At 38.6% G+C, this 18,403-nt stretch overlaps 1 protein-coding gene and 1 long non-coding RNA gene across 2 annotated transcripts; both read right to left on the minus strand.

Moving 5' to 3' along the window:
• Positions 1-358: 358 nt before the first annotated feature.
• On the minus strand, positions 359-1,269 carry LOC121764590. Its single transcript, XR_006042568.1, has 2 exons — positions 892-1,269; positions 359-784 (listed from the first exon to the last, which is right to left on the minus strand). It is a non-coding gene; the product is annotated as an uncharacterized LOC121764590 (long non-coding RNA).
• A 12,959-nt stretch (positions 1,270-14,228) lies between these two features.
• On the minus strand, positions 14,229-17,927 carry LOC121763617 (type I inositol polyphosphate 5-phosphatase 4-like). The gene is made up of 10 exons (XM_042159677.1): positions 17,470-17,927; positions 17,287-17,374; positions 16,853-16,924; positions 16,633-16,720; positions 16,445-16,549; positions 15,713-16,346; positions 15,446-15,639; positions 15,258-15,366; positions 14,692-15,177; positions 14,229-14,551 (listed from the first exon to the last, which is right to left on the minus strand). Exons 1-9 carry the CDS (start codon positions 17,497-17,499, stop codon positions 14,803-14,805), a joined length of 1,695 nt encoding a protein of 564 aa, XP_042015611.1. The 5' UTR covers positions 17,500-17,927; the 3' UTR covers positions 14,229-14,551; positions 14,692-14,802.
• Between the last annotated feature and the right edge of the window lie 476 nt (positions 17,928-18,403).

Here is an 18,403-nt window from a genome sequence, read left to right on the forward strand (position 1 = left end):
TTAAGAAAACGGGTACTTCAACGCGAACGGTCACGAACTTGAAACGATTATACCTACACCAAAATTTAATAAACAAGTGAATGAATCAATAAAAAATTATTTAAATAATTAAATAAAATAATAATAAAAAAAATAAATATATTAAAATAATGGAAGCAGATCCTAGAGGATCAATTTTCCGACAGCTCATTTAATGCTACAGATAAAATTTGTATCATACAATCATTCTCTGACATATGAGAATATTTGTGATAAAATTCTGTCAGACCACTTGCTATCTTCACCCCTAAATACTATCCTTTTCACCTGCCCCACCATTCCACCAAAGTTTATTCACATCAACAAAAAAAACAAGAGAGAAAGGAAAGGCAGCAGAGATCCTTCCACCAAACATAAAGGAAGGTCCAAAAAGAGAACCAACAAAACAACAACGAGTCACTTTAGGTGAGTATCATCAACACCCCACCTTCTTTCCACATATTACAGCATATTTCACATAGGAAAAACATGTCTACGTCAAAATACAAACTTAGTATCCAGAATTTAAAGAACACCAATTTAGCATCAATATGCACTTCATATGGACAATTTTAGAGCCTCAAGGACATAGTTGCTATAGCATCCCAAGAACATACAAAAAAAATGCAGATTCTCTTAATTAAATATAGGAACTTTTCTTGAACCAATCTGTAAATCTGTCGAAGAACTTCCGGCAGCGAGCTCGGCACTCCGTCGCCGACGATGGCAGCCCACGCTCCAAAAACACATCTGTCCTTTTTCATTCCTTGAATCCGGAATTTTGAATATAATCAACAAAGTTTATCATCAAAGAAAAATATATAAAAATAATAACTTTTAAAAAAATGAAAAGAGAGGGGTGGAGGAACTAACTTTCCGACCACCCTACCCGTCGAGAGACGGCGTCGGCGGCGGGGGGGGGGGGGAGATCCTCAGCGACTGCGGCTGGGGCGGACCCGCGACGACGGCGGATCCGCAGCGGCGGCGGCGGTGCGGCAAACCGAGAGAGAGAGAGAGACGGAGCGTGCAGACGGCGGACTTCCGGGAGAAGGACGACGAAGCCGCCGCCTGTGCATGCACGGCGGCGGCGAATCTGGAAAGCCGGAGGGGGGGATGGCGGCGCGACGGCATGAGGCTGAGAGAGAGAAGGGAGAGAAGAGATGGAGAGAGACGCGAGGGAGGAGGGACGCCGTCGGAGCGGCGACGCTTGCGGGTGGCGGCGGAGTCCAAGTGGGAGAAAAAGGCTGTCGTTCTTTTGGAGAATGAGGGAGGAAGGAAGACTTAGTTTTACATAGGGTTTCTTTAAATTGGGCTTAAGCTTTGGGCTAAAGAATTAAATGGTTTGGGGCAACTAATTTAATTAGAATTGGGCTAATGATAATTCATTTGGGTTGAATTAGTGAAAAGAATAAATCTGGGCCCAACTCCCTTTAATAGATGAAACTGCAGTAATGTATTTTAGTCCAATTTCGAAAATAAGAACCACTTTTGGAGGAATTTAATATTAAATTTTAGCCTAAGTTTTAAAATAAGATTTCATTAATGTTTACTTTAATTATTGTTTTATGATTTCTTCAAATGATGTAATTAAACTAAAATAATTGATCTTAGAATTTATTTCAGAGTTTTACGTTAAAATTTTAGTGGCACATGGAGTGTCACTTAGTCGGAGCCCGAAATAGCAACAAAGTAGTAATAGATAATGTAAGTTTTAGAAAATTCTTAATGAATGATAATCACACTAATAGTAGTAATAATATTAATAATAATAATAATAATAATATTAATAATAGGGTTAAACCTTGAGATTTTCGTTCTCATTTAATTAGATTAGTTTCAAACTAAATTAGTATCTTCCTATTGTTTTATTTTCAAAAGGGTACGTTCGCAAGTAAAGTCGGAACGAAAGATTCAAGATAAGGGAACTAAACGATCAAGGTGAGCTTTCTTTCCTATACTAAAAATACAAATTGTATTTTATGAAAACACGAACACATGGTTGTGATTTTTAAAGATGTTGTCTTGCCATAAATGTTTTGTGTATGATGTCTATCTGTTGGCTAAGGCCAAGTGAATTATGAATGATGATATATGTGAATCGATTCGATTTTGAGTCCTGGTAGGGTGGTGTCCCTACTTGGAACCTCTGATCGTGAACGGCAGAGAAGGTGACCGTGCGAGAACACCATCTCGACGGCACAATGTGATCAGATATGGCTAAGTACAGGAAAAAGAGACTGCAGCCCAATGTGAATATTTTTAGTAAGCTCGGGTCTTTTTCAATAACACCCCCGAGTGTTACTGTGATGATGGCTTGACAATATTTTCAAATGTATATGTGGAATTTTCGGCAATGTGTTCACTGAGTACTTTTTGTACTCAGCCATGCATATATTTCTAAATGTGCAGGTTGAGCAGCGAAGTGGTGGAGGAAGTGCTATTGAGACAAGACATTTAATTCAGTCAGATTTTGACTCTCGGAGGTTCATGTCTTCATACATGGAACCGCGTTCATTTGCTTCCGTTGTGCATCTTAAAAGACTCAAGTCTATTTTGTTCAAAACTCTGATATTTTGAAATTTTTACAAACAATTACTCGAGTCTTCATGATCGAGTATCTTTCTTCTATGTATCAGCACTTAATTAGTCATATCTCGCAACCAATGTTGGCTTTAATTTCCCCTTATTTCTATCCCCGCTTCTTATACCCCCACCCCTAGTCACGGTTCCTCGACTATGCTATCCTTATCAAGTGCGGTCGTGACAATTCTGTATGCTTGCACATTTATATTCCGTATGCTTACACATATACTGATCCAATAATTGCCCAATTCTCAATATAAAAGAGCCACATATTGAAAATATGGATTTAGCACATTTGATGTTTTGAACTATATTCATCAATGAGGATTTAGGATATCACAAGTTTCGGTGTCGCTTTACAAGAATAGATTACGCAAATATTTAATGATTCTGACTTTTATCCATCAAAATTCAGATATCAGGATTTATTACCTAGAGCTAATTGTGTCGTCTTTAAATAGGTTATTGATTTATTTTATTATGACTCATTTACAAATTAATTTTTGTATCGTTGTAGTTGGTTGGAGCTAATAGATACTCCTATATAAAATCATTTACAACCAAAACAAACTTATGCTACCTCACTGTGATGAAAATTGAAATAAATTTAAATAATTTGATTATAATTATAAGCTCATTTACAGCTATAAATATGCAAACTCGTCTTTAAGGAAATTAAGCAAGAAAATTGGAAAGGTTTTGAACGTTCCATATTATACGTTGTTGTTGGGAGTTGAATAATAAAAACTCAAAACGAAAAGAATTGAGGTATGAAAACTCCATCAATTTAATTTTTTTAAAGTAAGTGTTGAACAACAACTACTTTAAAGAAAAGTTGGCGACGATCTTTAAATGTACATTATCCCCTTGCCTAGTCAAAGTATGTATAAAAAGACATCATTTTTCAATTTATTAATTATTATTATTATTTTTTAAATAAACTCCTACATGAAAGGAGGAAATTATAACGTATGTCAAGAAGGTTCGAACTCTGCACCACATAAAATAATGTCTGAGCTCTTTGCCGCTATGACAAAGGCTCTGGACTTTTTAATTTATTAATTAGAATGAATGCCAATTGTATGCAACAAAAATGTTATTTCCATCCATAGAAATTTTGCGATTTCAGTCTATTCATGCATTGAATTTGGCTTTGATAGTTTATCTTTATAGCTTATAAAATCTTATATAATACTCCTTTTGTCCTCAAAAAATTGACAAACTTGTAAATGTCACGGGTTTTAATGTGTAATTAGTAAATTAAAAGGGAAATGAGAAAAAAGTAAGTGAGAGAGGAAAAAGGTAGTAGAATGAGTGTTAGTGGATTGTGAGATTCACTTTATAAATGATGTGTATGATTATTATTTGTTGAAAAACATTACATATTTAGAATTTGTCTCATTTTGGGGGATGACCGAAAATGGTAAAACTAGTCTATTTTTTTTGGATGGAGGGAGTACAATGTTTGATACTCCATCTACCCATGAAAAGTTTTCTCATTTTGCCATTGTGTGATATCCACAAAAAAATAGTCTCATTTTCACTCTCATACTTTACCCATTTTCTCTCTCAATCTCTCGTACTTTATCTATTTTTTCTCATTCTCTCTTACCTGATCAATTTCTTATTAAAACTCGTGTCGTCCATGAATGGAACTAAGGGGAGTATTTTTAATACTGCACCTAAAGTATGAGTAATACTAATAAATTAATAGTACTCCCTTCGTTCCATAGTAATGAAAGTGCTTTTTTTTGGCACGCGATTTGAGAAAAGTTGTGTTAAATGAGTTAATTAAAGGAAGAATAAAGTAAGAAATGAAGAAGGTAGAGATATGAAGAGAGAATAAAATAAGAAAGGGTAAAGTAAGCGTGAAGAAATTGTGTTAGCTTTTGTTAGATAGGAATAACTCCACTATTATGGAACGTACCAAAATGACAAAATGACTATACTACTGTGGAACTAAGGGAGTAGTTGATAATACACCATCATTATTGTTATCAGTTATGTTTATGTTAATTGAAAGTTACTTTTTTTATTTTTCGCAACCCCAATCTTTCATCTTTCGGTCTTTTTTACTTTCGCGCCTAGATAGAAAACTCTCTCACTTGATCGACGGGCAACGTTCCCACGACTCGCAACCCTTTGATCGACGATCAACGGACGCCGATCACCCCATTTGGTGCTTTATTCGGTTCTCATCCTCCGAATTACTGTCATCATGTCATCATGTCACGATCAAACGATGTCCCCTCGTTTCTGCTTGCACAAATTTCACTGGTAATGACCAAATTGGAATCATGATTAGATGCAGCCGACCTCCGGCTTGCTGAAATCCAAGCATCGAGACAACCCGATTGCTGGGATCCGGCTTTCCAAACGTCCAGCAGCACACCTACAATCAGCCGCACCTGGCCTACAACGAACCACACGGACAACCGTTCCTTGTTGTACTCCTGGACATGAAGTAAAAAAAAGCAAAACTAATTTCTTAATCCAACATCAATTTAATGTTGAATAATTCCACTTTGAATAGTCAAGAAATTCTAACTCTGCATCGACCGATTATAATATCGATAGAATTTTACGTTGCGAGATATAGAAGTTCATTTAATTTCTATACATCGTGGTATGATTTTGAAATAGTTCAAATAATCGAGTATTATATACTAACCATTAACTCATATTAGAGATGGTTTTATATATTAGTAAAGTAAGAGAAACGAGTATTATATACTAGCCATTAACTCATACTCTCTTCGTCCATGAAAAATAGGACATATTGTGAATTACACGAGTTTTAATGTAGAATTGGTAAAGTAAAGGAGAAGGGAAAAAAATAAGAGAGAAGTAGTGTTAGTAGAATGTGGGATCCATATTATTAGTAAGATAGAAGAGAAAAAAGTAAGAGAAAAGTTGTTGAAAAGTTTTCGTTTTTGAATATGCTCTATTTTTCATGGACAACCAAAAATGACAAATGTGATCTATTTTTCATGGACGGAGGGAATATTAGAGATGGTTTTATATATTAGTAAAGTAAGAGAAATGGAAAAGATAGAGATGCTTTTTTTTTCTTTTATTTAAGGAAATGTTTCATTTTTTATGGGATAATCCAAAAAGGAAATGTTTCTTTTTTAACGAGACAGGGATGGTATATATATTGGTTCCATATGCGTTGGTTGCGGAAGAAACATACCTCTGATTTTTGTTGCAATGAAGAATAGATCGAGTGAAATCATATTGGAAGAAGATGACGGTAGGGAAGAATACAATATGAGAAAGGTGAGAGAAAAATAAATAAATCAAGAGTTAGATCTATTTAGTTGATTAGTTAGACTAAAACTATCTACATAAATAAACATGCTGCATACATAGAACTTGAATTTTGATCTTAGAGTGTGTTAAGCTGATCAAAATATATAGGTCTTGAATAGAGAATGACCGAATCCCACTAAGAGAGGGAGAGATTTTCAATCCTTATGTGTACTGGAGGGATGAAAATTTGATGAGAATTATATTTCTCTCATCTATTTACCTATTTATAAAGTTATGGTGAAGTTATGTTGCACCAGAGGTATGGAGGTTTAGATTTAGGCCACACCTATTAGGCTTTAATTAATTAATTGAGATTCAATTTAATTAAAGTATAATAAAATATTATTATTTTCCATTACTGGAAAATAATATTGAATGTCCTTCCAAATATGAAATTAGAAGTAATCCAGACTTCCCATTTTATTTAATTACTTCACATGCCTAAGATATAAATGTGTGTTAATTAATTCAAGGGGGCAATATTTGTAAGATTTATGTAAGTTATTCTGATTCATCATGCGATAGATAGATGGTGCTATATCATATGGATTAAAATCGAAGAGAAATAGTATATTCCGAAGACAAGTTAAATAAAAGGAGAATGTGTTTGCCAAGTTTTGATGGAAGTATACTTAAAAATAAAAAGAAAAAAATGGAGTAATAAGTAAGTTATGAAAACGGCACACGTACGTAGGGCCCATAACACCATGAAGAGCCTTTCTTTCCATCTATTTTACACTAAAAAAATTTCAGAGAAATATACAACATTTCACGTGTGAAGCGCCGAATCTGGCGGTTTCCTCGAGCGCTGCCGCTATGCTATTGCAGCAACCGGATTGCTAACAATTCTGAGGTTTTTATGTACAGCCAGGTACGCAATTCAAGCTAGTTAATCCGAGTATTTAATAAGTAATAGCTACAGCCCTACACTAGTTGGACTTGCATTGCATATGAAATTTATGCCTAGCCACAGATGAAGTCATCTGCCCAGTCCAGATACAACACCAATTATTATTAAGTATATTATCCTGTAAATTATTATGTTATGCATTTACTATGCTTAGTTGGAGTAGCAGTGAAGCAATTCATGACTATATACCACTCGTGCTCAATGCTGTCTGATAAATATCAGATCAAATCATGTGGCAGTTCCCCTTCTTTAACAAGCAAACCCTCAACCCTTTTTTCCCACCCTATTTCATTTTTCACATTATTAGTAGCCTGAATTTGTCATAATTCAGCCTTGCGTCATCCTCAAATTAATTAATCTGTATCTGAATTCATACGAACCATTAACACGTAAACTCTATTTCAGGAGTACATGGTTGAAGTTTGCAGAATTTGAGCCCTCCTTGTGATAATTCTGGCTGTATATTTCATTGTGATAATTAACTTCGTCCCCCCTCGTATATTACATATTTTTATAATTCTTGATTCCAAACAAACTTTGAGGCTGATAAGGGTATTTCCCTTATCACGATGCCGGAGAGGATAAACAAGAAGTCCCGGGAGGCGGAATCCCGTCGACAACTCAAGCTTTAAACAAAGGGCATAAAATAAAACATAAAGAGACTAAATTCATATATTCATTCCTCGATTAATGAAAATAACAATAGGTCATATTTATAATACTCCTACGAATAACCTAACTTGGTGAATAAGATAACAAATATATGGAAAAGATATGATAATATAATAATAAAGATATGGGAGATATTTCCGAAGATATACTCGTATCAACTCCCCCACGGTTAAAATCCACCTTGTCCTCAAGGTGGGAACCACGACACAATGAAGAGAGTCCAAAACAACAGCTTTGGCAAGATAACTCCCCCCGGATCAAATGCACACCGAATAATTGAACGACTTCCTTCATTATTCCCATAAAAAATCACCGAGTGAGACTCGATGCCTGCAGTGGATGACATATCGATGTGTGATAGACCCGTCTGAGTAGGATGAATGCTCTGGTAAAATCCATGCCAACGTTCAAGAGCTTCACATAGAGGTTGCCTTATATTGCAAATAAGTGAGATAAACTTGACAATACGAGGTTCCTCCTTTGATTCTTCAGGCCTCAACGCCCTTATAGGTGTTGTTCCTGCTTGAGCTGGTGGTCCATTTCTTGACTCACTGCAGTGCATAACAACAGAATCTTTCTTCACAGTTGTGACAATTTTCTCCCCATTGGCTTCCTCTTTCACTATATCATAGTCACGTACCACATTGTCATTGTCAGTGCAACGCCTGTCTAGAAGCTCTTTCTCCGTGCCACGAGCAGAAATTTCTCTTTTGGCAGCCTCCTCTCGAAGCTGTTTTATCTTCAACTTTTGCAGGTCATCAATGGCGCTGACATCCTGTTGTCCATTTGAATCCATATTCTCCTCCATGTTTTCCTCCCCCACCTGAGTGTCTTGGAGCAGAAACCGCTGCACATAAGACTCCCGACCAGAATAGGGTGGGTGCTGGGGCGCCCCCGAATGCGGCTGGTGGTAGGGTTCATGCTCATATGTGGTCGGCGGTCCGTAGCCATTGGGTTGATAGTGGCTGTTGTGGGGAGATGGCTGGTAGTATGACAGCTGCGGGGGCCAGCCGGTTGGGGATGGCTGCTCATATGTCGGGAATCCTTGCGATGAGGGTTGTCCCGGCGGGTGGTAGTCCGACCGCCCGTGCTGGTATCTGGCGGGGAAGGACCGCGGCTGCCCGAATGTCTTTGGACCAGCAAATTGTGGCCATGGAGGATGGTAATCCAGTTGCCCTGGCTGGTAACCGGCGTGAGAGTTCCACGACTGTTTGTTAGGGCCTGGTTCGGTGTAAAGGGGCTTCCCAATAGGAGAAATCGGAGTCTGGTCCAGCGGTGAGAAGGTTGGGGGCGGTGGTTGGTCGTACAGCTGGGGTCGGTCGGGTGGATCAGGTTCGGGTTGCAACGGAGGGAGCGTCGCTGCTACCCTGCGCTCATGCTCAACCAATCGGGACTCGAGTCGGACGAACCTAGCGAGAATATGCTCCAACTTTGCAGCTATTGAATTCAACTGCAAGTCTTCGGATAGTTGCAATACCTCCGGCCATGAACGAAGATTGACTTCGGCCATGAGTTCGAGGATGAAAGCACCAATTTGATAAGGGTATTTCCCTTATCACGATGCCGGAGAGGATAAACAAGAAGTCCCGGGAGGCGGAATCCCGTCGACAACTCAAGCTTTAAACAAAGGGCATAAAATAAAACATAAAGAGACTAAATTCATATATTCATTCCTCGATTAATGAAAATAACAATAGGTCATATTTATAATACTCCTACGAATAACCTAACTTGGTGAATAAGATAACAAATATATGGAAAAGATATGATAATATAATAATAAAGATATGGGAGATATTTCCGAAGATATACTCGTATCAGAGGCTGACCTATCTATCACCAAACCGTTCTTAATCTCTCATCGGGACAATATTAACGATAGAATCGCTCTACATTTCTTATAAATAGTACTCCCTCCGTCCCATGCTACTCGCACTTTTCATTTTAGGCCGTAAATTTGGGATTGATTTTTTTGTGTAATTAAAAAAGAATTTTAGGTGTAATGAGACATCACTTAATAAAAGAGCTCTTAACTTAAACTAACATATTAATTAAATGCATTAATTCTAACTTAAATTATAAATAGTGTAAGGACTTTGTGACGAGCCGAAAAGCAAACGTGCGAGTAGCACGGGACGGAGGGAGTATTAAATATTTATGTTCTGTCTCATTTTGTAGTAACATAGTGACCGGTCCGTATTAAATTATGCACTGAGCTTTTCAATATTCCTATGTTAAGAAGGAATGCTGATTTTGCAAAAAAATTAATTAAAAGAAATCAAATGGGATGTAATGTCGTCAAAATGGAAAGCAAGAACAGGTGACCCATCCCCACTTAGATCTTTGTCTCCCTTTTTTATCTTTCATTTAAATTAGAGTAACAAAAATGTTACCTTAACACCGGCCAATATCTTAATATTGGTCAAGCTAATATATATATACACAATATATTTATAATTAATATGTGACTAATACGTATAAATGTAGAACATTGCATAATAGTTATTGTGAAGCATTGAATGAGTTTGCACTTTGCAGCATCCCATTTTCCTATATATATTGGTGTATTGAAATTAAGTGAAGCAGTGTGTCGAAGTCGTGTGATATATCATTGTCACGATCACACTTTGTTAATGATAACAAACTCGAGAAATAGTAACTATGGGAGGATTATAAGAAGAGTGAACAAAAAGGAGATTTGGTAATAAACGGATAGTCACTTAGAAACAAATGATAATCAAATTCATAATATTCCCTACTTGGTCACATACTTAAGTGAAAATTTTAGACATCATTAAAGATTAATAAGAGTCTAGAAATAATGATCAGACATAGACTTGAATAACATTGGTATAATGAAAGTATAATGAAAATAGTTTCAAACACGCTCGTACCAAAACATTCATCTCCGAGAGTCCTAACTTAATGTACAAGAAAAAAATTACTGAAATTATGCTCAGTACTCTCTCTCCGTCTCTCACAATTCAACTTACACATTTAAAATATATGCATGACTAAATACATAAATATTCAATGAATACATGCTAAAAGAGATACATATTACATCCGTCCCAGTTAAGATGACTTATTTCTTTTCGCACGTGTTTTGGAAAAGTGATAATAACTAATTAAAGTGCAGAGAAATTAAAGTAAGAGAGAGAATAATGTAGAAGAGACTATATCTATATTATTTTCAAAATACGTATGAAAAAAAAAGAAGTCATCTTAACTGGGACGAATGGGGTGGTGCTTTATAAATTTATCACTTACTCTTAAATGTATCTTGAATTGTAGCAGTATGTGCTAAATCATGTTCCGTCAAAAACAAAAATACAATAATAAAATTCATTTGGCAGTAAACTATTTTAGTAGTACAATAAAAAATGAACTACTCTAAACAGAGAAACTAAAAAATAGAATAAAGAAAAAAGGAATCGACATATGTCACATCTGGCGGTAATCACACAGTACGAAATTCAGAAACATCCAAACATGTCTTGTTTATATAAACATCGGATGTAATAAATACTCCTAACTCTGAATATTTTATAGTATAATCTATTTATTTTTATACTCCGTACTAATACTATACTAGTATAAATTCAGTGGGAATGAATAAAGGAAAAGGAAAAGGCTGATTTTTGCACTGGATTTTGTTGGGTGGGAAGCAGAATCTGTAGTTAATATTCCATGGGTATTGACATTGTAATTTGTGGGACAAATGTCTGCTGCTATTTTTCTTCCAACAATTGTACTTTCTATTTTTTTTACATCAATCCCTTCTTCTCTAGTTATATCATTTTTTCATTTGTTTTAATTTATAACTATGATACTAATTGTGTGATAATGGGTATCATGGTTGTTTATGCCTTTGTAATAATAGTGCATTAAGAGCATTTCCAATGGTTCTGGACATGCAATAGCCCTCTCATAGTCTTCCCACTGCCACATCATCTGCATTAAAATCCTCCTGCCACATCATCTGGACATGCAACTGCCGGTATCCCTCTGAAACCCCTCCAATTCTTCACGCATGCTCCGGAGCAATACGCGAAGATAAGTCTTCTCCTCGGGGTCCACCGCCGTCCGGAAGTCGGCTAAGGTCTTCACCATTTGAGCGCGCGTTTGTTGACGCGCGAAGAATTTGAGCTCATCGATGGACCTGCCGAGGGGGGACGCCGACTGGACCTCCTGGGAACTCGGGGTGCCCCCCTCGCTTCCCGTTGCGCCCGCCTTTGGCCAACCGGGCGAGGTCGGCGACCGAACGAACGAGGGGTCGGGAGCTCCTGGGCCGTCTCGGGGAGGTCGTGGGAACCACCGCTGCTGCCGCTATACTCACCGGTATAGTTCAGTTTCTGCTTCTTCGGCCAGCCTGCCTCGACACCTGCCCGGAATTTCTCCGACTCGTGGAGCACAAGGTAGGAGGTCCAATAGGTGAAGTCGTAGTATTTCCCGGGATCCGGGTAGGCTCTCTCCGCAATCCTCCTGCAGTCCTCCTCTGTTTGGCCACTGGTCCGCATGCGGAGGGCGTTGGCGTACAAACCCGAAAATCGAGAGACGGCAGACCTGATTCGGTCCCAGCATTTCCGGCACTCCTCCCCGGTGCGCGGTCTCCCTTCAGGGCAAAATGCCCTGTAGGCTGCGGCTATCTTGTCCCACAAGTTGACGATCCTCTGGTTGTTCGAAACGAGAGGATCATCGCAGACACTCACCCACGCCTTGGCCAGTGCAACGTTCTCTGCGTCTGTCCACTTCCTCCGGACCCCGCTATCCTCAACCGGCTACGACGACTCGCCGACCTTCTTGGCCTTGCCCTTCTTCTTAGGGGCGCTCGGACCCCGCCCTACTCCCCGGCTTGGAATGGGGGTTTCCGGAACCTCGTTAATATCAAAACCCAACTCCTCTAAGGAGAAGCTCTCAAACGGCGTGTACTGTGCATCCGTTGGGGTCGATGTGTGAGAAGAACCGGTGGAAAAATCCAAAGCCGGCCGATAGACGTTTTCCCCCTCGGGCGTCCCCTGCGGCGGTGGCATCATCTGCTGCGCCGGTGGCTGCATCCCAGGTGCCCACCCCGGCATCATCTGCATAGGGGGTTGCATCGGCGGTACCCCCTGCCAAGCAGGCAAACTTCCCCCGACGACCATCGGTGGCATCATCTGCTGCCACGGGTACACGTTGTAGTACCCGGTCATCGGAGGCCAACCACCTCCGACGGGAGCCGGGGGAGTCTGAGACCCTCCCCGGGTGTCGGGGGAGTCTGAGACCCGGTCGTCACTGGAGTACCTTCGTAGTTGTTCTCCATTTCTCGTTGTTGATCTTGTACAGAAATTAAGATAGAGAGAGTACTCGTTAATACAAGTGGTGCGAATGAAAGTGACGTCCAAAGAGCGTATATATAGTGTTTCGAAAAAAATTTTAAAAAAAATAAAATTCTGAGGCCGGTCTGACGCCGATTCGAGGCCTACAATGGCGCCGTGAGAGTCGGCGTCAGTCCAAGAATCGGAGTAGGCGCGCCGATTTTGACGCCGGTTTCGCTGACGCCGGCTGCAATGGTTCGGCGTCAGCACCGGCGTCCGTGAAAAATCGGCGTGCCTACGCTAATGCCGCCATTGGAGATGCTCTAAGGAGGAGGGAAAATGAAAAGTCAAGTTGCAAATATTTCTGCACATTTTTTCCATCTGTATAGTATATGCCTTTCTTTTAATTTTATTCGGTATTATACTGTTATGCATGTCGATTATATCGCAATTGTTTTGTACTCCCTCCGTCCCCGAATAAGAGTCGCTAATTTCCATTTTGGGTCGTCCCCCATTAAGAGTCACTCTTCATTTTTACCATAAATGGTAGTAGGCCCCACATTCCACTAACTCACTCCACTCACATTTTATTATAAAACCAATATAAAAAAGTGGGTCCCACATTCCACTAACTTTTTCAACCAATTTTTCTCTACATTTCTTAAAACTCGTGCCCGGTCAAACAACGACTCCTATTGGGGGACGGAGGGAGTATTTTATGCGTAGGTAAAGAAAATGAGGATTTCTGTGAAACTTCGTGATCCATTTTATATATTTGATGCATGTTAATAAAGGTCAAATTGTCAGAAAAAATGAAGTTTATTCAAATTCTCTTAACGGAGCTGTCAATTTAACAAGTTTGGATATTTTCGTATTTATGTCACAAAAAAAAGGTGATTTTTCTCGCGGGATAATTACGAACAAATCTAATTAAAGTTCATGACTTTTTCGGCCGATTTTTAAAATTAAATTTGACTAAAATAGCTTGTAACAAATTTATCACAAAATCACTCAAAAATAAGTGATTTCATCACTAATCTAATATAAATAAGTGATTTTTCCCAAATTTAACACAAATCTAAAATTGTTTATCGTCTTGGCACCTTAATCCATGCTTTTCCAAAATGGTATAACACTATACAACACTTCTTTTTGGACTTGGGATTTAGTAAGGACTTCCCAATAATAGCATGGCTACCACAAAGAGCAAAGACTCTCACACACAAACAAACCAAAAGTAAAAGTTAAAAATGTATACACAAGTAAACTTGATGTTTCTAATGTAGAATAGAGCCCTCAAATTTTGAGACACTAAAACCTTAGATGGTAAAGCTCTTCATCCATGTTTTAGGGAAAATTTTCATACTAGCCTATACATCTTCTGCACACTACAACAAATTCTAGAGTTTCATTGATTAATGAAAGAATTGCCCTCATAAACAAAAATGTTTTTTGAACACAATACTCATTTACAGTTGAAATAGCCATCTTCAATTGGCCATGATTTTCTAATGTATACAAATGTTCCTAGAAGAATTTGAGTTTCAATAGGGTGTTCACCATCAATCTACGATACTGAACGAATAAGCTATGATTGCAACAACGAAACTGAGATTTCTAACCTAATTGCTTGCTTGCTGCATATTCTCTACATTTCTTGATGTTTGATGCATTGTGGGAGAGTTTACACTTTTGAAGCGATGCACCATACATTTAGCAATGAGTCGAGAATCATCATCTCCGCCTCCCTCCATCTCATCTGCAAATACGAGCCAATGTTAGACGAGGACATGACCAATATAGGTGAATGTCAACATAAGTTGTTTATGTAATAGGTTTAGCAAGTGAGAGTAGACTACTGATTGAGCAACGAAAACGAAAAGGGCAATCAGAAATCACCTCAAATCATTCGAGGACTCCTAAAACCACATACTTGTTGAGGGGCAGCGGAGAATCTCGTGGTCCAACACAAGATCCACATGAGCAGAAGAAGCTAAGTTTGAATTCCGTTTAGAAGAAATTCGATTGAAGATAACCATGTGCATATGGAAGCATTTCTTCAACCTCAACTCTTGAGCTTGAATAAGCCATGTTTTTCTTGATGCGGTTGCGATTGATGGACTCGACTTCTGCCAGAAATATACTGTAAACTGGTCTGTGATCGGAGAACCTAGACTCCCCACGAACATATGATAGTTGTTGGAGGCCACGGCCATGCCATAATATACGATCACACCACGCTGGTGTTCTTCGTTTCTCTTTTGGATGCATATCTTCACCTGCATACCGGTCAGAATTGTTTGAATATTTGTATGTTGGGGGGAAATATATCCTCCCTTCGTTCCATCCGGTAAAGACTCTCCCATGTCGCTGCTCTACACGAAGCTGTTTTGAAGCACTGAAATTAATCACTAAAATGTTTTTTAGGTAAAATGGAAGCTTTGATGAAATTATATATTGCTTGCCTGGTCATTATCTAACAAAACTCTCCAGTTCCTCATCTCAACGAGAGCTTTTGCACATCGGTAAGAAAGGGCTATTCGGTAATTCAAGTCCCCGAGCCATATGATTCGACTGGTAAAAGGTTTTCAAAATCAAATCAAGAATGAAAAAAGAACTAAAAACTTATATGAAAAGTATATGAATAACTTACTCATGCTCAAGAATTGTTTGAGGAGAGTTCTCATCACCAACGCTGTGAACTCGTGGGAACCGTGTTTTCCTCAGAATCTCCGTGACATCAGAATTCCTCCTCAGCTCGTCACTATCCTTTTCTCCAGAGGTCAAATGGCTACAAACGAAGCAGAAGCTCGTTTGGTGCAAAGACAAGCTAATTGATATCGAACCCTGCCAAAACACACAATAAGACGTTGCCGTTTAACTACAAAAGTATTCTCATTCTTGAATTCAAGAACCATACCTTGTTTCCAAGATACCCCATCAAGCCTCTACCGACACATGAGACCTTCAGATTCCGTACTGCGTCTCTTAGATCCCTCTTGACCCAAACAGTGAGAAATATCCCCACCATTTGCTTGCTAGCGACCAAGCAATACCTCGACTGAGCAGGACCGCTGTCTCTATCCTCCATAGAAGCAGAACCATTGTATGGAACGGGCGAGGAATAAGTGCAATGAGACTCACTCAATCCGTTATTATCATCACCTGAGGAGCAATCCCACCTCCCATTCGGATCATAACTATATTCACTTGGCCTACTACGCCCGTAGATAGCTCTATCGCAGACACTGTATCTGCGATCAAGCCTTGGTTGGGCCATCAAGCTGTCATCCTCGACCACCCTCATGCTACGGCTCAATGACTGGAAGGAACGGCGGTGGAAGAAAGAGGAAGCATTCTCCCTGTTGGATCCTTCAAAATCATCATCTAACTCGACTATAGGGTCAGGCACCGGTGAAGGAGTGCGACAGTTGCCACTACTCCCTGGTAGACTATTCAGCGTTTCTCGAATAAGTGCCAGCCATTTCCTAGCAGGGCCATTATCCTCTGTGCCCAAAACATTACCAGCGTTTAAAGGGACAATTTCTTGAAACCTTAAATAAAATTTGCAAACAACCCTTCATCAATACGTATGAAGCAGCAATCAGCATAAACGCAAAAAGAAGACAATTTTCGACCAACTCAAACTCACCCTAGGACGTAAACATCCGCTGGAGGTGAAGTGTGCAGCCATTCCTCAAGATTTAGATAACTAGGGGGAGACTTCCCAGCCACATTCCATGTTGCCACAAAGATTCTGATACATAAATATAAAGGCATTATGCATTAGTAAAGTGATAAATGATGAAATACACAAACTTAGAATTCAAAAACACACACCTAGAGTTATGCACATCTGTGAGCTGGGAGGCCTCAAGATCAATCTTACTTCTTCGGAGACGATCGGAGGCTCGTCTACCTGATCTCTCTACTAATCCAAATAGGAGAAAGTAAGCAAACACAAATCTCAAAACAGAAGGAATATTTTTTAGAAAAATGCTTGCAAAGATTAATAATGGCCAGTAATGATATATAGTGGTCCTAAAGGGAAAATCTGAACCTGTTTTGCTTTTCTTGATAGTGCATGCCTCCTCCCTCTCTCTGAAACTGTTCCTCCATTCTTCATCAACACCTGAAAAAGCAAAAATATACTTCAAAAAAAGGATTTTAAAGCTGTGGCCATCAGCATATGACCCACATTTGCACGAAACCAAAACAAAATTCTTATTTTGGGAAAAAAGGGATAACTTGAATTAAATATAGGTAACTACAGAGATATGATGCAGAATGTGAAAGAGAAAAGAGCTCAGCAGATTGGAGATATCAGAAATCTCTGCAACAATCTAAAACTCATGTGCAGAGCAAGCTTTGATTCAGCACACCAATTGCACAGGAGCACTTCTATTTAATCTTAAAAATGTCAGAGAAATAAAAAAGATTTCATTTTTCCTTCTTCAGAGACCCAAATTAGATTTACCATGAGCATTTTTTTACCTCCGGAAATGATGTCATCAGCGTGAAAATCCTCAGTTTTGCCTTTGATGTTGAACCATTTCTTCACCAATGTCTTCGGCCATGAAAACTTAATATCAAGAAACAGAAATTTATAGAAAAATTAATCAGAAATCATGACAAAATCATCAATGCAGTAATGGTTTCTTCTTCAAAGATGTAAACCTTGCTTTTCTTGGAGTTCCCATTTCTCATTGTTTCCACCGATTCATATATGATTGAACACTTTCTCCACTCTCGGAATCAAAGGGTCTAAAAAAGATGGGATTTTTAGGTGAGAAAACTGAAAAAAAATAAACAAAATAATGCAGCAGTGGAAATCGAATTTTCAATTGAAGAAAATAAGAAGTTGGTTGTATTTTTAGAATCAGAGAGGGAGAAAAGGAAATGAAGGCAAAATCAAGAAAGTGAGGAGAGCAGTGAGATAGTGAGGGTTGTGAATGTAGAGACAGGAAAATGCAGTAAGTACTACACAATGATTTATAAAGAATGGGAGGTTGTATTGAAATTTATGTGTATTCTCTCCTCAAAAATGTCGTTGTGAGCACTGAGAAAAGTATCTAAAATTTCAAGAGAATAGAGTGCAGAGCAGGAGAAACAGGGGTACCAAAAAAACTGTTTTAAAAAACACATACACATAATACACACAGTGTGTGTATTTCCCTAGGCTAAATTGAAGGGGTCCTGAGCTAAATTAAGGGTCGTAGAGAAAACAAAAACAACAAAAATAAAAGTATAAAAAAATAATAGTAATGAAAATTCAGTTTGAAGGAGCAAGAAAAGGCCATTTGGGAAGGTTGGATTTAGTCACCTTTATTTAACAAACTTTTCTTGAGAAACTAACAAAAGTAAAATACAGCTCAGCTCACATACATAAAATGTTTTATTTAAGTGGGGGGAAGAAAAATATGGGCAGCATTTTACAGATTGTGGAATGTTTTTGGGAGAAATTATGCATGCGAAAACAAGTCTAGATTATTGGGTTTTGGGTAATCTTGGAGTGTCTTTATTGGCTTTAGTTATGCATGGGGGCATTGGCCATTTCTCAAAGAGTGATGCTAAATGGTCATAATGTGGCCGGCCATAAAGAGTTAATTTA

Source organism: Salvia splendens, chromosome 14, assembly GCF_004379255.2.
Source record: "Salvia splendens isolate huo1 chromosome 14, SspV2, whole genome shotgun sequence".
Taxonomy (NCBI): domain Eukaryota; kingdom Viridiplantae; phylum Streptophyta; class Magnoliopsida; order Lamiales; family Lamiaceae; genus Salvia; species Salvia splendens.

Bases quoted from the DNA above. Each gene is read 5' to 3' on its own strand.
- LOC121763617 (XM_042159677.1), bottom strand. From the start codon at position 17,499: ATGAGAAATGGGAACTCCAAGAAAAGCAAG. The intron at 17,375-17,469 runs GTTTACATCTTT...CTTGATATTAAG, and splicing joins GGAACTCCAAGAAAAGCAAG to TTTTCATGGCCGAAGACATT. The intron at 16,721-16,852 runs GTTCAGATTTTC...TTGGATTAGTAG, and splicing joins TATCAAGAAAAGCAAAACAG to AGAGATCAGGTAGACGAGCC.